This window comes from Cnephaeus nilssonii (genome assembly GCF_951640355.1).
Source record: "Cnephaeus nilssonii genome assembly, chromosome: 8".
In the NCBI taxonomy this organism is placed as follows: domain Eukaryota; kingdom Metazoa; phylum Chordata; class Mammalia; order Chiroptera; family Vespertilionidae; genus Cnephaeus; species Cnephaeus nilssonii.
The window spans coordinates 29601940-29628843 of record NC_137079.1 but is presented as its reverse complement, the minus strand read 5'-3'; the positions used below and the strand labels follow the sequence as shown (position 1 = coordinate 29628843).

General features: G+C 38.9%; 1 protein-coding gene across 1 annotated transcript in view; it reads right to left on the bottom strand.

The window, feature by feature from the left end:
* Window positions 1-26904, bottom strand: part of TUBGCP3 (tubulin gamma complex component 3) — a 94900-nt gene that overhangs the window by 55359 nt on the left and 12637 nt on the right. The window contains exons 2-11 of the mRNA XM_079778615.1: window positions 26361-26468; window positions 21574-21641; window positions 17623-17700; window positions 16493-16707; window positions 14210-14382; window positions 12045-12163; window positions 10843-10968; window positions 7300-7368; window positions 6798-6930; window positions 5143-5309 (exon numbers count right to left, since the gene is read on the bottom strand). Of these exons, the coding sequence (XP_079634741.1) occupies window positions 5143-5309; window positions 6798-6930; window positions 7300-7368; window positions 10843-10968; window positions 12045-12163; window positions 14210-14382; window positions 16493-16707; window positions 17623-17700; window positions 21574-21641; window positions 26361-26468 (1256 nt within the window). The remainder of the gene's footprint in view (window positions 1-5142; window positions 5310-6797; window positions 6931-7299; window positions 7369-10842; window positions 10969-12044; window positions 12164-14209; window positions 14383-16492; window positions 16708-17622; window positions 17701-21573; window positions 21642-26360; window positions 26469-26904) is intronic.

Below are 26904 nucleotides of genomic sequence, written 5' to 3'. Positions count from 1 at the left end.
CGCATACCAGGCTTCTAGTCTATCTAATAATCTAATAATAGAGTAATATGCAAATCATCACTCCGCTACACTCACAAGCCACGCCCACCAGCCACGCCCCAGCCACGCCCACCATTCAATCTGAGTGAGTATGCAATTAAACTGAAAACATGGCCGCAGCCCCGCCCCCCAGCCTCTCCAGGTCTCTGGGAGTTGGAGAAGTCAGGCGCCAGCGCCTGAGGCTGGCTGCAGCCACAGAGACCAAGAAGCCGCCTGCCCCATGATCCCAGGCTGCAGCCAGCCTCAGAAGCCTCAGGTCCGCCTGCCCAACGTCCTGGGGAGACGGAGAAACTGGGCCCCAGCGCCTGAGGCTGGCTGCAGCCACGGAGACCAAGAAGCCACCTGCCCCATGATCCCAGGCCTCAGCCAGCCTCAGAAACCTTAGGTACGCCTGCCTCACATCCACCTGCCCCACGTCCTGGGAAGACGGAGAAACCGGGCCCTGCGCCTGAGGCTGGGTGCGGCCGGGAGACTAAGAAGCTGCCCGTCCCATGATCCCAGGCTGCAGCCAGCCTCAGAAGCCTCAGGTCCGCCCGCCCCATGTCCTGGGGAGACGGAGAAACCGGGCCCCAGCACCTGAGGCTGGCTGCAGCCACGGAGACCAAGAAGCTGCCTGCCCCGTGATCTCAGGCCTCAGCCAGCTGGAGAAGCGGTTCACCCCACGTCCTGGGGGAGACAAGAAACCAGGTGCCAGTGCCTGAGCCTGGCTGCAGCACGGGAGATGAAGAAGCTGCCTGCCCTGTGATCCCAGGCTGCAGCCAGCAGCAGAAACCTCAGGTCCGCCTGCCCCACCTCCTGGGGGAGACTGAGTAACCCGGCCTCAGCGCCTGAGGCTGGCTGCGACCTGGGAGATGAAGAAGCCGCCTGCCCCGTGATCCCAAGCCACAGCCAGCTGGAGAAGCCACCCTCCCCACGTCCTGGGGGAGACAAGAAACCGGGTGCCAGTACCTGAGGGTGGATGCGATCTGGGAGATGAAGAAGCCACTTGCCCTATGATCCCAGGCTACAGCCAGCTGGAGAAGCTGCCCACCCCATGTCCACCCGCCCCACGTCCTGGGAGAGATGGAGAAACCGGGCACCAGTACCTGAGGCTGGCTGCAGCCCGGGAGATGGAGAAGCCGCCCACCCTGCGGTCCTGGGCACCAGTACCTGTGGCTGGCTGCAGCCCGGGAGATGGAGAAGCCGCCCACCCTGCGGTCCTGGGCACCAGTACCTGAGGCTGGCTACAGCCCGGGAGATGGAGAAGCCGCCCACCCTGCGGTCCTGGGCACCAGTACCTGAGGCTGGCTACAGCCCGGGAGATGGAGAAGCCGCCCACCCTGCGGTCCTGGGCACCAGTACCTGAGGCTGGCTACAGCCCGGGAGATGGAGAAGCCGCCCACCCTGCGGTCCTGGGCACCAGTACCTGAGGCTGGCTGCAGCCCGGGAGATGGAGAAGGCCGCCCACCCTGCAGTCCTGGGCACCAGCACCTGTGGCTGGCTGTGGCCTGGGAGACAAAGAAGCCGCCCACCCTGCAGTCCTGGGCGCCAGCACTTGCAGCTGCAGCACAGGCAAAGCCCCCTGTCCACCATCCCCTGAGGCTGCAGCCAGCCTGGGCGCCTATGGCTGACCAGAGGGAGGGAAGCCCGGATCCTGGGTGCCTGTGGTCAGCTGGAGGAGGGAATCCTGGGTACCAGGTGTGGGCCGAGGCAGAGGTAGTTAGGGGCAATCAAGCCAGCAGGGGAGCAGTTAGGGACAATCAGGCTGGTAGGCAGAAGCAGTTAGGGGCAATCAGGCAGGCAGGTGAGCGGTTAGGAGCCAGCAGTTCTGAATTGTGAGAGGGATGTCCAACTGCTGGTTATCCCATGAGGGGTCCCAGATTGGAGAGGGTGCAGGCCAGGCTGAGGGACACACTCCCCGCTGCCCCCCCCCCCTGCACGAATTTCGTGCACCGGGCCTCTAGTTATAATATAAAAAGGATATTTATTTTTTTCATTTTCTTAACCATAACATCACTTAGATTCTCTTAAGTTCATAAATGACAAATTCCTAAAACTTAGATCAATTTACTTATTGTGATAATGGTCAGGAGATTTAATATGCATTGTAAAAACAGTTTCCAAAATTCACCTCATCCTGTAATTACAGAATAACAGACCTCAAATTAATAAAAAATGATGTTTCACTCTTATCAAAGTGAAAGAATTACCTAAAAGTTTCCTTATCACAAAAGTGATAAAAACTGAACTGCACAAGAATTAAAGTCTCCATTTAATCTTGAATATTTAAGTCTGATTTAAAGTTCTAATTAAATAAACAACTATATAGCACTTTCCAGAAATTTAAACTTCAAGATTCATACTTAACTATGATGAATACCAAGGATGCTTTCCTACAGATGGCATGTAAAATGTATTTTAGCATATACAAAATCTTACTCCACTTATGTAAAATTTAACATAAGACAAAACTATGCTATTAGAAGTGAGGAAAGTGTTTACCTTTAGGAATAAGGAAGGGGGCAGTGAGTGGGTGGTGGTGGGAAGGGGAGACATACAATGAGGGTGCTGATAAGATGCTATCCTGATCTGGATGGTAGCTCATTTTGTAGTAAGATACCAAGCTTTACTCTTATGATTTGTGTACTCCTCTGTATGTAGATCTCAATAACAGAAATTCTAATTGAGCTTAATGGTAAGGAATAATACCAGTTAAACATAAAACATTTAAGTTTAAATAAGTGATACAAATCTAAAGACAAAGTAAAATAAACTAAATCTTTAAAAGAGCAGGAAATTTTTACAAATTGAATATAAAAATTTTGAAAATAATACAATAACACAGCAAAAGCTATAGAGATTAATTGCATGGCAGAAAATAATCTAAGGCAGCACAAAATTCCCTATCTTAAAAGTAGGAACAGATTTTTATTCTTGATGTTAGCATTTAGAAAAATATAGGTTAAAGAAAGTTCTGAAAAACTGAAAGGTAACCATTAGTCAAATGAAAACATATATCAGACCTTTCAAAGCTTTCAATTCATAGTTTAAAAATATAGCTCATTTAACAAATAGAACACAGAAAGCATGAAAATATTTCTTATTAATTTATAAATCAATGTGTAATCCCTATAAATATATTTTTTAATTTGGCAGAATTGATAAGCTTATTCTAATTTCATATCTAAGTAGAAATGTGCAAAAACAGCCAGGAAAACTATAAAAAGAACAAACTGTTCCTATCAGATATAAAACCATAAAACTATAGTTATTTAAATAATACTGACAAATAGCCAACAATATAAAAACAGTCCAGAAGCCGATTCAGGTGTATATGGGAATTTACTATTTGATAAAATGTGGCAAAACTAACATTCAGGGAGTTTTGATCAAGACTATGATTCTTTGTACTATCTGACAACTCTTCTCTCAGTCTGAATAATGTGAAAATAAAGTTAAAAGAAAAAAAATTAAAGGAAAAAAGTACCACTACGATACAAGTTATCCAAACGTATAGAATTATCCCATGACTCAACTCTAAAAAGACAGACAAATTCACAGGAAAACTGGGCAAGAATATAAATAACCATTAGTAGAGGAAATAAAAATAATGAATAAACATGATAAGCTGGTCAATCTCACTAATAATCAGTAAAATGCAAATAAATACCATTGGAGATGCCACATCTCATACTTTAGGTTAAAAACACTTTCATTAAAGTTAGGTAATACAAAATGCTGATGAGGATGGAGGAACAAGAACCATAACAGAAAACTGATGTCTGTTGGGAAAATTGGTAGAGCCACTCCAGAGCTCAAATGGCAGAATCAAAATTTAAAGTATGCATTCCCCACACCCAGCAATCCCACCTCCTAATACTTACCTTAGAGAAACTCACAAATATGCACAGAGAGGCACATGTAAGGAGGTTGATTTTAATAATATTCATAAGGTTTAAAACTACAAAGAACACGATCTCCATCAAAAGGAGAGCTGCTAAATAAAATATAAGTCCATACAGTGAAATATCATGCAGTAATGAAGTACAACTATAATACTGCCATGGAAGGAGCCACAAGACATACTGAGTGACTTACACAATACATATGCACATAGAGAACACCCTTTATGTGTTCCAAAAGCACCCACAAAACAATACCACATACGGTTGGTTCTGCTATTGTGCGTGTTTTTAAAACTTATTACGGCATAATTGATAATTAGGAAACTTTGAGTGACTCATGATTGCTTTAAGTGCAATTTCATCCATGAGAAACTAGGTGAAAATAGTAACCCAGCCACACAGGAATCCACAAATTGCACAAAGAGACACATCTCATACCACCAGCTACCCTAATCCATCATCATGCGTGTCAGCAACCACAACTTTCTGTTCCACTTCAGACAAGCCTCCTTTGGCCCATGTCCACAAGTCAACATTAGGGCTTTTTCAAGATAAATGCCACATTTATTCTAGAATTTACATATTATTTAACAATTTAATATGTGTTTAAAACTGTGCTACAACTTCAATGAAGTTCTTACACACTTTTTTATTTAACATCACTGATAAGATTTTTTAGGGTGACGCCCCCTTCATTCTATCTTTTGTCAAAAGTTCTATGGTTTTTTACTCTGTGATTTTAGCATGGTGATTGTTTTAGGAACACACATTGCATTATAGCAGAACTAACTGTACCATGGGTGCATATACAAGTAACTTATTTCATTAAAATTGTTAGCATCATAGTTTAGTTTCACGTAATCATGCAAAGCAACAGAACATATAATACTGTTTTGCAAGGAAAACTGGACTAAGACTTAGGAGACCTAGTCCCAACTTTGCCGTAAACTTGATATTGCTAGTAAGTTTGGCTAAGTGATTTGACCTTGCTGAGTTTCCCACTATTAAAAATGGGATAACAATTTTCCATTAACCAAATACAATTCTGCCAAAAAATGAGATAACTGGCTTTCAAAGCACTGTACAAAATATGCACAGCATTCAAATAAAGCGTGGTAGCATTACTGTTAAGGGAAAACAGTAACCACAAGGGGAAAAACAGTAATCGGGTGCTCATGCTTCGTAAATCCAAGTGTGACAATGGAGTAGCATTCCTTACTTCATGGTAGGTGTCCTCGAGCTCCCCGTCGTATATCCAACGGTAAAGGAAGCTCAGGACAGGATGAGACACTAAGCTGAGAATGTGCTGCACCAGGGACCTCATGTACGGATCTCCCGTTTTCGTGTAAGCATGGACAGCTGAGGCCAGCTCACCACCTTTCCTTCCTGAGAGGGAACACAGGAAAAACACCCAAATTTAGACTCACAGTAGAAACCAGTAACTTAACACTAACCAAAATGGTCAAGTAATGAAGATAAAGTATGTTTGTTTTCTTGATACCACTTTGGACATAGAAGCAGCAATAAACATGTCATGAATCAGGAGCCAAGAGAGCAAGAGTCTCCCCCTGGCTTTACATGGGTCAGAGTGAATACTCACCTCTCCATGATCCCTACAGAGTTTTTTTAGTAGTAAAAACTTGACTTGTTATATGATTCAGAACATGATTTTTCAACTTTTTTGACTGAGAAACACATTAAGATTCACACTTTATGCTGCAATCCAGTATACACATGATATATATATATACACACACACATATACACACACACACACACACACACACACATATATATACACACATATATATGTATGTTTACAAAACAGTACTTACACTTTAATATTTTCTATTTTCTTCCTTTTCTCTTGTGATATAATATGCTAATCTCAACTTCCTAAAAACACTACACTACAATGAGATTACAGTCTCCTATATCCTGGGGGCATAATGGTATAATGAATTGAGAGTGGCAAAAATCAAGTCCAAAAATATAAGCACATGAAGAACTTAGGTTAAGAATTCAGGAATTTATTAGACTGCTAAAAGATTTTAAGAGAAGGACTAAGGTGATCTGATTTTAATAGATTCTTCATGCATGCACAAACATGGAGGTGGGTGAGACAGAGTCAGTGAGCAGGTTATTACAATAGCTCAGAGAGAGGATAGAGAGCAGGATTCAAACAGAATCCTGTCTGAGGACACTGATTTGGGAGAGGCAGTGATTTGAGACCTATGAAGGAGTTAGAGGTATCAGAATTATAGTGGCTAAACTGGATATTGAAACAGATGGGGGATGAGGGGCCTGGGAGGAATATAAAGATGGAGGAGGCAGGGCACAGATGGTATGATGAACTTGGATTTAGACATGCTGAAGTTATGGTCTTTATGAATCATCCAATAGGAGAACAGCATTGAACACTGAGCCATGAACTATGAGCAGATGACTGGCATCTCACATCTCATAGTCGTAACAATCTTGAGAGGTATTAGTGCCCCAATGTTACAGGTGAGAAAAAAAAAAAAGAAAGATTTTTGGCCATGGTAGTACAAACAATAAGAAAAAAGGCTCAGAAGGCAGTACAAACAATAAGAAAAAAGGTTCAGAAGGCAACTAGAAATACAGACCGAGAGTCCAGCAGAGAACTAAGCCAGACATGCAAACATGGGAACTTGTAACATATAGCTAAACATGGACCATAATCTGAGGAGGAATGAAACTCTAGAAAAGCCTTCTGGTTAAGAGTCAAGTAAAAGAGGAATATAGATAAACAGCTAAAATATGGATACAAAAGAACAGGCACAAAAATAAACCCAGATGACATTCCCTAAATCCTGCTTTGAAATGAAGCAGGTTGATCAGATGCAAAACAACCTTGGCAATGGTCCACCAGGGCCGCAAGAGTCTTCAGTCTTATCTTGGGATCATATGTCCAAACCAGGAGGCGACGGAGTGTCAAGCTACTTTCAAGGCCCAAATTGACACCCTGATCATCCTCTAACTGTAGCTAAAAAACAATAAAGATATAATGTGTAAGTATAGGTCACTAAATATGTCAACCTTTTCTTAATCCAGGTAAAGTAAATATGGAGAGAGGATTATTCTCATAAAAATTAAGCAAAAGTTTCCCTCTGAAAGAAAAATTGTTCCTTCAAACTACAAGTGATTTGTTTAAATGGTAGACAGGACCCTAAAATTAGCAATTAACTGCCTCTAGGAAACAGTGAAACTTTATAGATATCCACACCTTACAAACAGTATTAACAAACAGATTTTTATCTCATAAAATATGTGAAAAAACTTTAAAGTTCTATGTAGCTGCCATTTTGTAACACTTCAAATCATGAAGAAATTCAAGTAAAAATAAGGTATTTACCTGGGAGTGTAAAACTGAGAGTAATCGGTAGTATTCTTTGAGTTCTTGGTGCAAGGCAGCACAAAAGCTCTGTGTAGAAAGGGGTAAGTATAATTAAAGCACGACACAGTCTTTACACACAACACAGTCATTATACATCAACTCATTTGAACTGCACAAGCACAATGCTTTAAGACAAAGTTCAGGTGTTCTGCGTGCCTTATATTCTCATTCTACCAAAGGTCTTCTGGAAGGTTTAACCACCACAATATATAGTGTACTTAAATATTTAATAATGGTAAGGAAGTGTTGTCCCTTACCATGAACTTCTCAGAACAGAAATGAACAAATGAAAAAAAACAAAGTATGTTTTTCATAAAGCTAAAAGAATATTCACTTTAGACAATGTTTCTTTATTTTTAAATTATGCCCCTTCTAAATTTATAGCATTAAAATGTAATTTTTTTAATGCTCTTAATTGGAAAAATTTTTAATTGCCAACTTTATGCCAATTCTCAACTTTATGCCAGTCTCACTTCAAAGCCAGTGTTTTTTTATTTACACTGCTCATTTTTCTCATCCATATTATTAAAAATGGTTTTGTATCTCTCCAATCTTAAATGCTAAAAAGGTTTCAAATCAGAAGCTGTAAGGAGGACCTTCACATAGCCCTATGACAAGAACTTTCTGGAATGAATTCTGGGATGTAAACCCAGGGATACTCAATGGGAAGCTTTGGTTTCCGAGACAGCCTAGAACAGAACTTGCAAAGGATAAAACCTGTTTTCTCTAAGTATCACTCTCTATACTTTTCTGCTTATTTTAAGGCAATACATAATCAGTCATCTATTAAGTTTATTTTTACCGTATTTTTTGTGGATTTTTATCTAATATAAACATTTCCTTCCTTATAAACTATAAAAATTTTACAAAATTTTATATACAAATTTTGCAGACTCAAAGGAATACTTCAATAGTAAGCTAAGTAATATTCACAGATAAAACAACATGGCATCTTTTTAGGCATAACCTCACTTTCTCCAAAAACCCCATCCCAGTGTCTAAGACAGAAAGACATGTGCACAAACACATATAAGTAAAAAACCAAACTGCTGATCAGTAGAAATAAATCATAATACACCATGTAGAAGATAAATATACAGAGGAGTATACAAGTCAGCCTATAAGTACTCTTCCACCAAAATAACAGAATTACAACCTGAGTATTTCAGAACCCTGTGTATTCAACATGAAAGGTTTTTATTTAACTTAAGTTGTTCTCATCTTGGTTTATTATAGAGCAAATATAAGATTTATACTTAGGAAGCAATATCTTCCTTTAAAAATAAAACTTGTTCTATTTAGTATGTCTAGAGCCAGGACACTTCTGAGAGTAAAAGGAGACTAATAATAATTACTCTGGATCAACAGGCACAAATTAGTACTACCCATGCTAACTGCAACAAATGACCACTCCAACAAGAGTACTCAATGATTCTTCTAGTAAGCTAAACCATTACTTCTTCAGTACCTAGATAGTACAGAGCAATGATTTTAAAAAGCAAAAAATGAGAGTGGAATGCAAAGAACTACAGAGTAGAAATTACATGTCATATTCTGATCCCATATCTGCCTCTACTAGTCAAGACAACATGGACAAATCAATTAAACTTTCTGAAATTCAACTTTTATATCTGCAAAATGGGAACAATTACATTTGCCCTGCTAATTTTAGAGGGCTGTTATTAGAAGTAAATATGAGAGAAAAAGCTTTTAAATCCAGCAATATAAAATACTATATTTTAGTGATTAGCAATTTACTTAATAGAACACCTATGTAATCGTTTATTTAACTTTCCTGTATTTATTCTGGGTTTGTTTTACTTCATATCTAATAAATTGACTAGGATATATCAGTCAATTTATTAGATATGAAGTAAAATTTATTAGGGCATTCATGAGAGAATGATACAAAGACATGATAAAATGGTCCCTTTTGAAAAGGGTGCAACAACTCACAGAAATCAAAGCATGCAGCTGGGAGGGATGGCCAATGAGCTCAACTGGCTTGCAAATTCCATTTATCATTAAAACCTTCATGTGGAGTCCTGAAGGCCTTGCTACTTCCTATCTGCGTTACAATGAGAGGGAAGGGTCCCTGACCATCTAGCCAATTCTCTACACTGGTGAATGGTATTAACAGCAGTGCTAGGCTCGGGAAAACAGCTTTCTAGGCACTGTCTCCTAATGCTAACCACCTTGGAGATTATCATCATTTTACATATTATCATCACCTCCCTTCTACATACACAAAAATTAAGGCCAAGAGGAGGTAACCTGTGCCAAATGACATAACTATTAAAAGGTGAATCCACTGTGACCCCTGGGCAGTCTCACTTCAAAGCCACACTCCTAATCACCAGCCACATTGCTGTGTTGTGCTGTGCTGTATTGCAGTTTACTTCAGCTTTCTCTCTCCCTCAGTAATTTTTTGAAGACTTCATTAGAAATAATTACTGCTTAACCATTAAAGGAGTTGGCTGCCTCCTGTCAGGATGCAGAGGACCAGTTAGACACTGCCCCAGCTGTGACCACTCAGGTCAGCAGCAGCAGCTGGTTTCCGCCTCTAGCTTCTGGAGCATTCCCAAATCCAGTCTCACTGTGCTGCCTGGGGCACACACAGCAGCTGGGAGTGTCTCAGTTCACAGGCCTGTGTCCCAGCAGGGCCCTCTTCGGAGGGCTGTGTCCGCTGGGAGCCCCTCTTCCGACCTGCTGTATTCTGATAACCCTAACACCTTCTCTCTGCTCCCATTTTACCTCTGTTTTAACTAGTGTTTACATTCTTTTGCTTTTATAGTCCTCCAATAGCTATGTAAGCAATGTGCTATATTTGATTATCTTTGTCAATACCTGCTGTGGTTTCTATTTTCTTGAATGGATCATGACTGATACAGTAGACATTACCAAAGCTTCTTTAGTTAAAAAGAACCCTCTTAAGAATCCTTTCTAATAAAAGAGTAATATGCAAATTGACCATCACTCCAACACACAAGATGGCCACCCCCATGTGGTCAAAGATGGCTGCCCCATGTGGACACAAGATGGCCAGCAGAGGAGGAAAGTTGGGGGTGACCAGGCCAGCAGAGGAGGGCAGTTGGGGGGGATCAGGCCAGCAGGGGAGGGCAGTTGGGGGTGACCAGGCCTGCAGGGGAGGGCAGTTAGGGGCAATCAGGCTGGCAGGGGAGCAGTTAGGCATCAATCAGGCTGTCAGGGGAGTGGTTAGGGGTGATCAGGCTGGCAGGCAGAAGTGGTTAGGGGCAATCAGGAAGGCAGGCCGGCTAGCAGTTGGGAGCCAGCAGTCTGGTAGGATCAGACCTAAACGGGCAGTTGGACATCCCTCGAGGGGTCCCAGATTGGAGATGGTGCAGGCTGGGCTGAGGGATACACACCCCCATGCATGAATTTCGTGCACCAGGCCTCCAGTTATTTTCATAAGATTTTAAGTGGATTAAGCATTTCCCAAAGTGAATGGCATCCCAAATGTTCTAGTAATAATGAACATACCTGACCTACAAGTCCAAATGAACGGTCTAGACTCCTCTGGTCCGTGTACTTTCTGATTTTATTGTGTAACCATCCCAGCTCAGCAAGTCTGGCTGTCGTATCCCTCAAAGATTTATTCAGGTTTGCCTAAAAAGTAAATATCAAGAGTTAAAAATTAACAATAAAATTTTATTTATTTTTCTCAACCATTTGTACTTTTAATAAAATTCTTGGGCTTTGACATATTTAATTTAAAAATAACTAATATACCATCATTAAAGTAAAAACAATGAGATTCTGAAAAACAAAAGCATCAAGTAACAGGCAGAGAAGTAAAACACCTCTGAGTAAATGTTAAGCTCGAGTAGCATCACCCCAAGGAGTGACTGGTCAGGGTCCCCTAGCATGGCAGGGATAGTCTGTGATGTCAGTCACCTTGTGAAATAGCTGAGAATCAAGAACACACCATCAACAAGAAGGGGCTGTGGAAAAGACAGATTCTAGAATGTGAAAGGAAAAGCAAGCCAAGGCACCTTATCTGGAAGCCAATATCCAGCAGCAAAGATGCCAAGCCATATCCTGTCCCTCAGGTACCTCTGACATCACCATCACGGGATACAGAAATCAGCTAAGTTGGGGGACTGCATCAGTGAAAACAAGGAAAGGAAGAAATTCAAGGGAAAGGATGCAAAAGGATAGGAAAGACTGACAAAGGGCCTTGTAAGACTACACAAGTCACAAACTGCACAGGGAAATATAAATAAGAATTTAATAGTGCAACTTGATTGGTACATACAATTTTGGTTTTGTTGTTGTTGTTGTTGTTGTTTGTTTGTTTGTTTGTTTTGTTGTTAATTCTGACCCAAGGATATTTTTCCTTTGATTTTTAGGGAGAATGGAAGAGAGTGGGAAAGACAGAGAGAAAGATCAATGTGAGAGAAACATATCAATTGGTTGCCTCCTGCACGTGCCCCAACAAGGACCTGGCGGGGGAGGAACCTGCAACCAAGGTATGTGCCCTTGACCGGAATCAAACCCAGGAACCTTTGGTCTAGGGGCCGATGCTCTATCCACTGATCCAAACCGGCTAGGGCGGTACACACAATTCTGTAAGTCCAGCCATTACCCCAATAACACCTCATAAATTAATAGTTCCTATCTGGTCTTAATAACATTTATCTTTTTTTTGTTCAATATTTTAGAACGGGTTTTAGTTACTGTACCTTTCCCTCTGCTTTGTAACAATTCTCAGTATTGTTCATCTTGATGATTTTGCCATCTATGCCCTGGAATACGTACAAAATGTCTCTGACAAGGGCTGACTCAGTAACTTCCGAAGTACCTGTAAAATGGTTTTTATAAGAACACATTTACTGAAGAACACATTTTTAAGATGAAATTAATTTTATGACACAATTAGTTCCAGATTATATATTTGCATTCAGGACAAAAATTTAAAACTAAGTAAACAAGCTTAAAATGGAAAAGAGAGCATGAAGTTATTAGAAACAGGAATTTTCTGAAAAAAATATGGAGATCACAGAAGTCCTCATACAGAAGTCTTTTAAAAGGACAATGCAATATGTGGAAACTTAATATATAATCAAAGAGCAGCACAAATCAATCACAAAGGGATGAATAATTATTTCATAGATGGTGTTTGGAAAAACTGGCTTACTATACAGCAAGTGTACATTCCCAATACATCAGAAAAGTTATTTATAATTTCCAGAAACCTTGGAACAAAAGCTAAGTCAGAATTTAGGTGTTACTCAAAAGTAATGCCCTCATATCTACTATATCAGTGACAGGAGAAACTTAATCAGAGTAGACAGAGATCAGCACTCTCAGAACCCAGAGAGCACAGTCAGAACAAGTTTGTATTTCAGTCGTGGGGAAAATATTCTATAAACATCAATTGCATCAATTTGCTAGTATTATTGCTCAACCCTTACCAATCATTACTGACCATATTTATCTACTTTTTCCATCAATTACGAGAGAGAAGTTGAATTTTCCAACTGTAATTATGGATTTGTCTGTTTTCCTTGCAGTTCTTTCCATTGTTCTTTGTGCATCTGAAGCTCTGTCAGTAGGTGAATATATATATTTAGGAGCATTATTTCTTCCCAAACAACTGATTCTTTTGTTGTTATGAAATGTCCTTCTGTCCTTTCTAACACTCCTGCCACTATCGACTTTAATAATACTAGTATAGCCACCCATCTTTCTCATGGTTAGTGTTTATAAGAGGTATTCTTTTCATCCCTTTACTTTTAACCTATTTGTGTCCCTATATTTAAAATGTCTTTTTTCTTTAAATATTTTGAACAAAGTATCTATCCCCATGAATTTAATGTATGCTTGCCACCAATATGCTTGCATTTAAATGTACCTTAATTCAGGTATGTTTTTTATTTATCCCACTGTTTTCTTCCTTTGTACTTCTCCTGCTCTTTTGGATTAATCAAGTACATTTTTAAGTCCTTTCATCTCTTAGCTTTGTATAGAACACAGATTTGAAGACACTGGTTAGGGATCAGGAGTCATAGCAAACAAAAAGAAAGAAGCAGAGAAGGGCACTCTGACTCCATCTAGGCACTAGCTTCTGTACCCAAGAGCACACACCTGTCACATGTCACAGAACAGCTAGAGGCTGGTAAGTGCAGCCACATGGGGACAGGCTCAGCTGTGTATGAATGTCCTCACAAGTCTAAAAGGCACAGCTCCCATCCTACACAAGGACAGAAAATAGCTAGAGGAATTTCAAAATCAGTAGATTATGAACCAACAATAAAACCCATTCTTCTATTTTTTAGGATAATAATGTTCCAAATATCGCTATTTGTAGTGTTCTCATGTAAGAAATTCAAACTTTCTTTGGAATCTAACAGAACTTTAAAAATCAATGAGGCATTCAATTAACTCACCAAATAAATCTTCAACTAGTTTTTCAACATTCTAGGCACTATGCTAGTTACTTGCACAGTGAACAAGACAGAAATGCCCCTCCTTCATGGAATCTGGACTTGTGTTGGAAGATGGTCACTTTTACTAGGGGGCCTAATCCAGCCTGGATACACTTTCTCAGGAAGAAAATCAGAATAAAAAGAGAAGGGGACTGTGACAAGAAAGGGAAGAGAGGTCCAGATGGAGAAAAAACACTAAGACAATGACCAAAAAGTGGATGGCGCAGGTGAATACAAGTAGGGTAACATGGGGTGACAAACCCAAACTTCCCAAGGCATCACAGACAATATTTATGATTCTGAATTTCATCATGAGAACAAAAAACCACTCAAAAGTTATGATCAGTATTTTAAAACAAGTAAAGCATAAATTCTAAATGTTAAAAAAAAAAAGCTCCATAAAATATATCCTTACTCACCACCTGCATCCCAATCTCTCCTTGGCCTTGTCACATTGCGAGAAACAGTGTTGGGTATACCTTTTGAGGTAGTGGTTTGTAAAGAAGGCTGGTTTCCAGTTAAAGCCCATGCTAGGCGCGACCCCAACTGCTGTCGAAAACAGTCTCCTACTCCTGGAGCTTGATGAGACTGTCTAAAAAAAGAAAAAAGCATTTTATATCTTCAAATACCAGGCTAGTCAATGAAGACACAAAAACACTTTCAAAAATTGTTCTTATATAACTACAGTGAATTATATAATCTTATAAATCTGAGACAGGTGAATGACTTAACCATATCCAAATATAACAACAATGATCAGTCCAAAGTCTCCAAGCTCTTACTGCCACCTCCACACATATTTCCCACCATAAAAAACAAAATCTATTTGACTTTTCTTTACAAACATACAACATACACTACTCATCTAAAACCACTTTGAAATGCATTACTAATGTTAACTTCAATATTTTTTTTAAATATACTTTTATTGATTTCAGAGAGGAAACAAGAGGGAGAGAGATAGAAACATCAATGATGAGAGAATCATTTATCGGCTACCTCCTGCACACCCCACACTGGAGACCCAGCCTGCAACCTGGGATGTGCCCTGACCAGGAATCGAACCATGACCTCCTGGTTCATAGGTCGATGTTCAACTACTGAGCCACACCGGCTGGGCTTAACTTCAATATTAACACCATTTCATTCACTCAACATTTATTGAGCACAGGAGTGAAAAAACCTATACTATGTCTCACTTCCCTGACCTCACTTGTCTCCCAGCCTTCATGGTGCTCGATAGGAAAAGAAAAACCTAATTTATAATTAATTTTTTAAATGTACAAACAAAATCTAAGGAAAAAGCACATCCAAGGTCTAAAACTTAACTTTTAATAATTGAGAGACTATGTCAAAGATGCTCTTTGAAGATCTAAGAATATGACAGCTGATTTCCAATGACATATGTTTTGAAAACTGTAACAAATTTATCACTTCCTGAGAGTAAAAATGCAAAAACAAAAATTTCAACAATGCCACTGCTTCTTCCAAGTAGCAGAGCTCTGATTTAATTACTGGTAAAATACTGGTGGGTCCATCTATAATCCACTGATGAAGTAAGAGAGGAAAGCAAAAACCAGAAACAGCTCTTACATTTTTCTATTTTCAATGGGGAAAATAACTACCAAAACTATGTCTTTGAATACAGTTCTAAATTTAAGAGAAAAATTCTAAAAAACCACTTCAGTTCAAAGTTCTCTACAAAGTCGTTTTTCATATCATGACAATAATTATTTCAAATTTTAAGGTGAAAATGAGAAAGTGTCTACTCCTTTAGTCAGAATAAAAGTTTGAGATTAAACTTATAGAATGTATAATGCTGTCTTTCTAGAACTCTAGACTCCATTTATAATCCATCTGTATGGTACATTCTATTTTCTAATAACTTGAACATAATTTTATTAAGTCAACAATAATTTATAATTATATTATGCTCATGTGGAAAACATCATTTGATGGTGAATCCTTGGTCACTATTCTTCTGAGATTTTATAATAGTCTACTTTAATATGATTTTCAGGAATGAACCGTGCATTGAAATATGTATGTAAAAATAAACAACCAAAGTTCTAAGTCCATTAATGCACTGGTATCTGCTGTATTCTCAACCATAAATTCTATATTTCTGCAAAATGTAATTAGATGTGACAGCAGGTTAAGCTGCAAAGTATTGTGTGTTCCATAGTTTCTCATCTTAATTCACTTGTACTTTAAGATGCCATAATTCTTAGTTTGAAGATCTCGCATGTGAGGAGACAGCTTTATTTTAATTTACATTTATTCAAAATAATTCAATGAAGAGAATCGCATACATCAATTAAGGGGACAACATTCACTGAGAGATAAATATGAGAACGTAGCAAGAGAAATGTCAATCAGTTACCTCAAAGTGGAAGGCTCTGCACATCATGCTTGTGAACTAGGTCCTTTACTAATATGCATTTGCATTAATAGCTTGAGTTAGCCAAAAATCTGTAGTCAACTAAGATTAGAAATGGAAAGAATTCCCATCTGAAACTGAGTATTTAGGGAGAGTGAAATCCAAAGACCAAACAGACCAGACACAGTACCTACAACATTCCTGACACATACTAGTACAAGCTTCTAAAGGTAGTTTCAGTGACCACAAAATGCCTGATTAAAAGCCTGAGGACTTTCCTATTTCTACTATTTCAGGAATCAATCATGTAGAATTGATTTACCCTGGAACAGATTGTGGTGTAGGGGTCGGGCCATTTAGGGCATACATGCTTATACTGCTGATGCCGCTGCTTCCCATACTGCCAGAGCTCTGTGCTGACTGGGTGCTACGATCCTGGTAGTTCAATGGGAGAGTCTGAGGCCGGGCATAGTAGTAGGGAGTTGAGTGAGCATCTCTTGGTAATGCTTGGGCAAATAACGTGGCATAGCTAGAAACCTGAAAATAAATTAAAATGTATTAAGTATATGGAGATATAAAATTACAGAACACTTTTCCCAATTGAACAAAGATAATGTGTGTTTAGATTTTAGATCTATTCTGTAACTGAATTTTGCACTTATCAGACAATAAATTAGTTGTTATACGTTTGAAATATGCCAGAAGTGATACAGTTTTAGAAGTTTTCTGAACAATAAAACTCCCATGTGATGTGAGAACTAAACACTTTATTCAGAATCCATGCAAACTAAAACTCTAATTACTAAAATTTTTTAAGTTTGGCAATCTTATATAATGAAAGAATGCACATTACTCAGAATAAGACTTTAGATATAAATATGACTCTTTTACCCACACTCTTCAACTTTTAAGCACTCCAATTTCTGTAGTAGAGCATTTTATTATAAAAACATACTGGCACATGGAGCAGCCAAATTGCTTTTTCAAACACTGCACAGGTCAAAAATTGAACGTGTATGACAACAAAGTTTTCACTGGAATAACTAATTAACGTTCATAGTGATATCTAAAAACACAAAAAAATTATAAAAGGACACCTAACTCAAAAAATTACGCAGCTATGCTAATATTAATAACTTCACACAGTAAAAAATTTGAAAACTGCTAGTTTATGCTCTATTTAATTGAACATTGTTATATTTGAATAACAATCTTGAAAAACATCTTAAGAAAACACAGAACAATGATTAAAATTATCCTTTAAAAAAAAGGGGGGGTGAGAATATCTTAGCCTTCCATGACTGCCCAAAAAACAAGACCGGCTTGTTTTACTCATACTATTTTCTTAAGTATAACAGCCCAATTTCTATAAAAATTTGGCATAACTGTCCCAACAAAAAATGGAAAGTGTCCTTTATAAAGGTATTGAGCTGGTAAAATATAGCTTCTCACCTTGTTTGGCTGCTTGCGTGGATCTTCACTAAGGCTTAGCAAGAGGTAGAGAATTGACCATTTATTTTTCAAAACTCCCTGTTTAGAAAGAAAACATTAAAAGGACAATGTTGTACTACGCCCAGTTTTACCCTCATCTCTTCTAAATTATCCTTATTTCCAAAATAGAATTACATATTAAAATTCACATAGTAACATCAAATCTAAATGTTTATTTTCCAAGTACTGCAAATAGCACTATCCATCAGAAGGCTAGAGATAATGTTCTCAAGAGGTAGTATCTTTGGAACCTTTAATCCCGTGAAAACCAAAGTCCCTAATAAGAACATGTTTTTTAAATTACCCTATTCCTAAATAACAATATTTTCTCTTTGAAATAATTCTTATAATAACCAACTTTCCAAATATAGTGATTATAAGAAAAATGCCATCATAAAATTCGTGCTGCTCCTACCCCTACCAATGTCCCATTTAGGCCACAAAATAGAGTATTAGAAAAAATTATTTTAGCCCTGGCTGGTGTGGCTCAGTTGGTTGAAGTGTCATCCTGTACATGGAAAAGATGCAGGCTCGATTCCCAGTCAGGGCATATTCCTAGATTGCAGATCCAATCCCCATTTGGGATGCATATGGGAGGCAACCGATGGATGTTTCTCTCTCACATCAATTTTTTCTCTCTCTCCCCCTTCCGCTCTAAAATCAATAAACATATCCTCAGGCGAGGATTAAAAAAATAGTAAGTTGAAAAAAATTCTTTTAAAGAATTCAAAAGTGCAAGATATAAGTCTCGGCATCACACATAACCAAACTCAAGATCTTAGTTGTCAGGATAACTAACTCCTAGGTTTCTATGTAAGGTTATTCAACAGATTTCATTAATTTTCCATTACCTATCCCTCTGCCCTGATTCACAACCATTAACAGCAGCCCACCCTCAATACGTTTCATCCAAATTTCTAGAGCATTCTACTTTATTCATATAGCCTTACCTTTTGTATGCACAGGCTAGAATATATCAATATATTTATTTACAAAACAAATTATGGGATGGTTACTTACATTATACAAGTTCTTCATTATATAAAATGTTCTTTGAAAGTTACTCTAAAGAATAAGCTCATCCTGGGTATTTAAATTATTCCCTAATTTTAAAAATTGGTTTACACAGAACTTTGCAGAAACAACAAAGTATCCAGCTGGGACAGCACAGGAAGAAAGAGGCTCAGTTCTGACAGAGTCCTCAGTCCAGTGGTAAGCAGACAAATGGGCAAATTATTTCAGTATGATAAATTTAATTTCAGACATAGGAGGATCATTCAAGTGCTCCAGGCTCAGGAAAGGAGTCCCAGAGGAAACGTGAGTCTCTTAGAAAGATGGGTGATGCAGCCCTAGCCAAAATGGCTCAGTGGATAGAGCAAATTGGCCTGCGGACTGAAGAGTCCCAGGTTCAATTCTGGTCAAGGGCACATGCCCGGTTTGCGGGCTTGATCCAAGTAGTAGGGGGCATGCAGAAGGGAGCCAATCAATGATTCTCTCTCATCATTGATGTTTCTCTCTCTCTCTCCCTCTCCCTTCCTCTCTGAAATCAACAAAAATATATTTAATAAAAAAAGAAAGAAAAATGGGTGATGCAAAGGCATAAAAGGGGGATAGGCATGGCTTCTTCAAGGAACTGAAAGAAAGAAATTTCGCTGAAGCCAGACATGAGAATAGAAACTGAAAATTAATGAAGGATCAGATCAAAGGGTGCCTTGTATGCTGTAACAAGAAATTTGGATTTTTAAGGTGAAGACAATAGGCAGCCTTTGAAGGATTCCATGAAGGGGAATGGATCCACTTACTGACAATCCCACGGAGAATGGACTACAGGGGAGATAAAGCCAAGACAAAGAGGCCCTCCTTAGTAAATGGCAGTTATCTGGAGGGGAAATGACCAGAGGATGAGCTGGGATTCTCTGACTATCTGCTAAGGTAACTGTGACAAACCCTATAAGCTGAGCCTCTGGGGCTTAAATGACTCCTTTGGGGCACAGGACCAAGGGGCCAAACCTTGTCTGTTTATCTCCAAAGAGCTGCTCTCTACCAATCCCGTTTCCTTTAAGAGTTAGAAGGCAGTTAGTCATCAGCAGCTGTCATTTAAAGGAGGCCTGCTGGGACAAGTCCTTACAGACATCATATCCCATAATCATTACAACCACACTGAGACACAGCTTTATTCTCTTCATTCCATAAATAAATGAAGCGGAGGTGTAAGTTAAATAACTTAACCACAAAGCTTTAGGTCAGGATTCAAACCCAGGTCTGCCTGACTCCATAGGAACAGATAAGAGGCATACTAAGAGAAACAATCAATAAAACTTGGGAACAGATCAAATTTGAAGAGAGCGGTAGAGTCAAAATAACATCCAGATTTCTAGTCTTCGGCAATCGATGAATGGTGTTATCATTCATCAACAGGGAGAACATGGAAAGAGAAGCAGGTTTGATGTGGGTGGATGTGCATGGACTCCTAGAGGTATGAAGTCTTTAAAGTATGATCCTTCCAGTTCCCAGGATGCCGTTGCAAACCCCTGTGAGTGTTTCCTAAGGAGTGCCTACATAAAAATGCCCAGTAGGCATCAAGAACACGGCAGACATTCTACCTGTGTTAGATCCTCAGCTGTTTCAGAAAAACAAAGATGTATACGGGGTGGAGAGTGGAGAAAGTACCAAAAAAAAACAACCCAAAACTGTGCACATAAAAATTAGTAAGCAACATATTTAAAGGTGGTGTCAACTTTTTTTTAACATAGAATAATAGGTAATTCAACAGTCAGGATCAGTCTGCTGAAGAGCGTTTGATAGGAGGACTGCACACTGAGATGCAACTGCACAGGGACAGGGAAACAAGAGGTGGTGAAGGAAGTAAGAACTACTACCAGCAAAGTAAATATTATCAAAGATGAAAAAGCATAATTAAAACAGTGAATCTAGGTAAATCAAGTTGAATTAAAGAATCAAAGTGGTCAGCAAAAAAAAATTAAACTTATTTTTACAAATAAACAAAAAGATCTGAAAAATAATGAGTTAATTACAAGCAGCCTTAGGTGCAATTCAGTGATTTTTACTGCTGTAATATTTGTTAAGCAAAGTATTAAACTTCTCTGGATTTAACTTTCTTCTCCATAAAGAGTAGAGACAGCCGAAACCGGTTTGGCTCAGTGGATAGAGCGTTGGTCTGTGGACTGGAGGGTCCCAGGTTTGATTCCGGTCAAGGGCATGTACATTGGTTGCGGGCACATCCCCGGTGGGGGGTGTGCAGGAGGCAGCTGGTCGATGTCTCTCTCTCATCGATGTTTCTAGCTCTCTATCCTTCTCCCTTCCTCTCTGTGAAAAATCAATAAAATATATTTTTTTTAAAAAAAAAAGAGTAGAGACAGCTAGATGAACTAGGATCACAAAAATCTCACCCTATTATTCAATTAATTTATTGGTGTATAGGCTGGCAGTCTTTTATAAAAATAGCAGGTTAGAAAAACCACTGTGTGCAAGTATCAACATCCAATCACAAAATATTCAAAATCAATTTTTAAATTATTCACTGTACCAGTACAAATTATGATCTGATAAACAATGAAGTTTATCAACAAGATAAGCTTTTGCTGCTATACCAATGTGCTTCCTCCCAGTAACAGATTTAAGGTTTCTGTAAAACATACTTATTGTGTATGTAAGTCTGATTACTTTCCCAATGTAGCTTTTTTTCATCTCTATAAGCAATGTATCACTAAATCCAGCTAAAACTTACTTCTAACATTAAAAATCTTTTAAAAAGCAAACTCCATCCACAATTAAAAGCCATCACTCAATACAGAAAAGTTTAATGATATCACAGAAAAATGTTCAGATGTTTGCAGATCACTCTCACAGCCTCACCATTACTGGAATGGCTTTCAGAATATTTGTGAATACCTGTGAATGAAGTTTTCGGTGGAGTTCTGAAAACAGTGCAGCATCTGCTTCTCTTCTTTGTCGAATAACTGTAAAGTTAGAAAAGAAAATAAGCATATTAATCACATACAGCAAAATTCATTTTTATGATACTACTTCACCTTTAGTAAAAGACAACTCGAGTATGAAAAGAATCCTGAACTTAAGAACCAAAAAAACTAGACAATGAGTGACATTTCAGCTCTGTGAATTTGGTCAATTCATATAATCTCTCTGACATTTGGAAAATATGGACAACTTTAGACTGGAATCAAATAGTTTATGTAAAAATTAGCTCAAGTAAAGAAATGATGAGATCTTTTAGTTTCTATCTACAAATATTAATAAACAGTACAATGTAGTTTTTCTTACCATCAGTTTAACTACCATAGTTAATAATTGCTATCTGGAGGGAGGGATGTGAAGTGAAAATATCTTTGGAACCCTAAATTCAAAGGGTAGTAACAAAAAAATATACTGTTCATAATAGTCTGACTGAAAACTATACATTCAAAGCATTTTTGTTAACACATACGGCTAAATAGCCAATTAGTATTTCAAAATAAAAATCAAAACAGCTTACTAGCTAATTTTCACCCACTAATTATTCTATTAGTAAGCGTTTCAGATGCTTGCCACTACACTTACAAATTTTCTGAAAGCCCCGATTACAAATGAGAAGTCCATGCTCTACTCCGTTCCATGAAGAAGACTACACAAAGGATTTGGATCCCTGAGGAAGGAGACCCCACTCACCCACATCTATGATACTGCATGCACCATCTATGCACAAGTGCCTCTTTAAGAAACCGTTACACCCACGAGAAAAGGCACCATTTTTTAAAGCTAGCTTAGAGCTTCTCCAAGTAACCTTTGTGCTTATTTATTCCAACTTAGTGGGACTGCTTTCTTAAAATTTCATCAGCTAAACTCACTGAGCTTTGAATGTTCAAATTCATATTTAGAAAGACAATGACTGACTTTACATTCAATACTCTCTCATATTTATTAGCTAGGAAATGGTGCTGGTATCATGTACTGATTATATGAACCACATACCAGAGGTTACATCCTCTGCACTTTCAAGTCTTCCTATGCCAAAAGGTAAAACTATCTTTAAAATGTATTCTTACAAAATGCATTTAACAAAACTAATGCAATTAAAATTTAATATACTTTACTATCTTTTAAAGCTTACATAAAAAATACTCCAAATAAACACTACCATGAAATTAAGTAAGTAATGTTCTTTCTATAGAATGAGACTGACACTAATGCCTGATATAAAATCAGTCACAGGACAACAAAACCAATACAAATAAAAATGAACACAGAATATTTACCAAAAAAGAAAAGTTCCATCTAATAGATTGCTAAACATAGCAAAACACACCTTGAGTTAGAATGTACTCCACTCACCAATGTGAAAAATTAAGAAACTAATAGGTGTTAAATTTTATCACACATGAGTTTTGCAATTTGTTTCAATATAAAACATACTTGAGGCCCGGTGCATGAAATTCGTGCACTGGGGGGGGGGGGTGCATCCCTCAGCCCGGCCTGTGCCCTCTCACAGTCCAGGACCCCTCAGGGGATGCTTGCTCCTTACCGCCCGCCCGCTTGCTGCTCCTATCCGCTCAGCTCACTCACCAGCCGTGAGCCTGGCTTCAGGCTGAACAGCGCTCCCCATGGGAGCGCACTGAGCACCAGGGGGCAGCTCTTGTGTTGAGCATCTGCCCTCTGGTGGTCAGTACCCATCATAGCAACCAGTTGTTTTGGTCGCTTAGGCTTTTATTATATAGACTAGAGGCCTGGTGCATGAAATTTGTGCACGGGGGGGGGGGGGGGGGCGTGTCCCTCAGCCCAGCCTACACCCTCTCCAATCCAGGACATCCCTCTCGCAATCTGGGAACCTCTGGTTCCTAACTGCTTGCCTGCCTGATCACCCCTAACTGTCTCAGCTTGCCGGCCTGATCGTCCCCTAACTGGTCCCCTGCTGGCCTGGTCCCCACCTAACTGCCCCCCTGCTGGCCTGGTCCCCCCACAAACTACCCGCCTGCTGGCCCTGTCACCCCCTAACTGCCCCCTGCCAGACTGGTCGCCCGCTAATTGTCCGGAAGGAAGTCGGACGTCCAGAAGATGTCCGGTTGACGCGGTCTAATTAGCATATTACCCATTAATTAGTATAGATTAGCATTTCATACTTCAAGTGAGCCACATAAAATGGAAAATTTAACTTTTTTGTATTATTCCAGAGAACAGCACTACCATAACTCAACTAATCTATCAAAAACTAACCAAATTTCAGCCTGACTGGTGTAGCCCAGTGGTTGAGTGTTGACCCATGCACCCAGAGTTCACCAGTCTGATTCCCAGTCAAAGCACTTGCCCGGGTTTCGGGCTCCATCCCCAGAGCAGGGGTTGTGCAGGAGGCAGCCAATCGATGTTTCTCTCTCAACAATGTTTCTATCTCTCTCTCCCTTTCCCTTCCTCTTTCTCTAAAATCAATAAAAACATATATTTTTAAAAAACTAATCAAATTTCAAAAACATTAAACTATAAAAACTATGTGTAAGAATTATTGAAAAATGATAAATCAATGATGACCATTACACTACAGAGCCATCAATAACACTATGAACTATAGCTGGGCTACATCAGTGCTGGGGATTCTGGGAGGATAATGGCAGGGGTACCTAACAGAAGCTGTGGATACCTGGTGGGAATGGGCAGAGAGGCAAACTGTGTCAATATACAATATTTCAAAAACACAGAAGATACACAGGAAAAAGACTGTACATGGTTAGTGTTTTCTTCTTAAAAAAAGGAAATTCCCAACACTTCCTTGCCATATTCACTGCAACAACGTAGCTGCCAGTTCTCTAACTCTGAATTTCAAACTTTTTTTTAGCTACTACACTTATGTGTAGCATGCTCACCAGGAGACCTGGAATGTAAATTTGTAAAGGGATTGGTCTGTTAATATAGTATCCAATAAATAGATGGAGTTCTCACTAATAATCTAAAATACAAAATAACCTGCCCTAACTGGTTTGGCTCAATGGATAGAGTGTCGGCCTGTAAACTGAAGGGTCCCAGGTTCGATTCCGGTCAAGGGCATATACCTTGGTTGCGGGCACATCCCCAGTAGGGGGTGTGCAGGAAGCAGCTGACTGATGTTTCTCTCTCATCGATGTTTCTAACTCTCTATCCCTCTCCCTTCCTCTCTGTAAAGGCACTATTTATCCATATGTTTTATTAATAAATTTATTAATTTTCAAAAAATAAATAAAGTAAAATAAAATATAAAATAACCTAAAATGTAAAAATAATCTAGAATGTAATAATCATCAGGGTTTAAGAAAAGAATACAGTGTTATTATATATCAGCTTTATAATAAGAAAGGAAAATAAGTTCTTATAAGTTAATAGCAGGATAAATACTGCATTTTTAACCCTCTACCTTAAATAAGACATACACACTAAGTGACTCACATTAGCAGAATCATCATTTCAGACTTGCATTGCTCATCAACCTCTAAACATGGCCAGATCCAGTTACTCACATGCCCCAGCCTCAACTCTACCACCTGCTACCTCACTATCCAGCTCAGTTACACAGTTCTGAAAAAGGACATCCACACAGATCACTGGCCAAATACAGTTAATAATGCAACAGCTAAGGTGGGAAACTGTGCCAAGAACAGATCTCCTAGAAGATGTCATTACCTGTTTGCCAGCACACTTAGAAATAAGGCCAAAGCCCTTTTCATTTGGGCAGTTTAACAGCAAGGCCCCAGTAGGAAAACCACTGACTTTCAAGGTAGCTGCTTTTCAAGCAACTGGAGCTGGACTCAGACTGCCCAGAAAACTGAGGAGTGGGGAACTGGCTACCAGAGAAAAACAACTCTCCAGCCCGGACAAGAGCAATTTTCAATAATGGGTCCCAATTCTCAAAGCCTCCCTCCTTTAGATACTCCATGGTACAGAGAGAGAGCAGAGCCCCACCTTACAAAGAATGCATTAGTAACCAACTGCTAATAAATGGAAAGCTTTTTTCTCTAAGGTAACAACGTTCAAGAAAGCTTTCAGTATCACCTCAGAATTAAAATGTTCACATAATAAATTCTAAAGTACTATAAGTTTGAATATTGACAATTAATAGAAGCAATATTTGACTCACTAAGAGCTGTTTATTGCCAAGATACTGTTCTATGTTATCTGGTCAAAAGGTACATTACATTAAATACTGCAAATCACAAGATAGCAGGAAGTTATATTAAATCCTTTTATCTCCTCACACTCTTAAACCAAATTATGTTGTTATAATAGTATTTAAACAATCCTCTTGCACTATGTTCTAAAAAAGACAGAATTGTCTTTATTTTTAACATACATACACACACACACACACACACACATATATATATATATATATATATATATATATATACACACACACACATACACACATACATACATAGAAACATATGGATAAATAGATAATAGTGCCTTAGGAACTACATACAGGGTGGGGCAAAGTAGGTTATCAGTTGTGAGTTTATTATTGTATTATTTTTTATTAATGTATTATTTTCCATACCAACAACTGTAAACCCACTTTTGCCCCACCGTGTGTGTGTGTGTGTGTGTGTGTGTGTGTGTGTGTATGTATGTGTGTGTGTATGTATGTGTGTGTGTGTGTGTGTGTGTTAAGGTTTGACAAGTTTACGAATCCAACACATGAAACATTTAGGAAGAATACGTACGTTCTTTCTTTATTTTTTCAGCAACTAGAAATTCATCTCTTTCAACAGTTGGGGCAAAGTTGCTTCCAATAACTCGCACAGCATACTGGAACTGTTGAGCTACATCAGCTGAAAGGTAAATAAAAGAATGCAAATTATTGCCAATCACCTTTTTTGTCTTGAAGGGTTTTTTTTAATTTTTAAAAATTTATCTTTGTTGTTGGAAGTATTACAGATGTATCCTTTTTCCCCCCCATTGTTCCCCTCCACCACACTCCCGACCCCTCTCCAGGTCTTCACTGCACTACTGTCTGTCCATGGTTATGCATAATGCATATAAATTCTTTAGTTAATCTTCCCACCCCCTTCCCTCAGAAATTCTTTGGTCTGTTGCATGCCAATCACTTTGATCACCTGAAGCTTCCAGTTCAAGACAGTGGACTGGGCACATGTACTTACCTTCCACCTTCCCAAGATTTTAAAATGAGAGGGTGGAAAAGCTTTTAAAAAATCAAAACAAAATGAATAAATAAACTAAATAACAGTTCTATAAAATAAGAAAGGG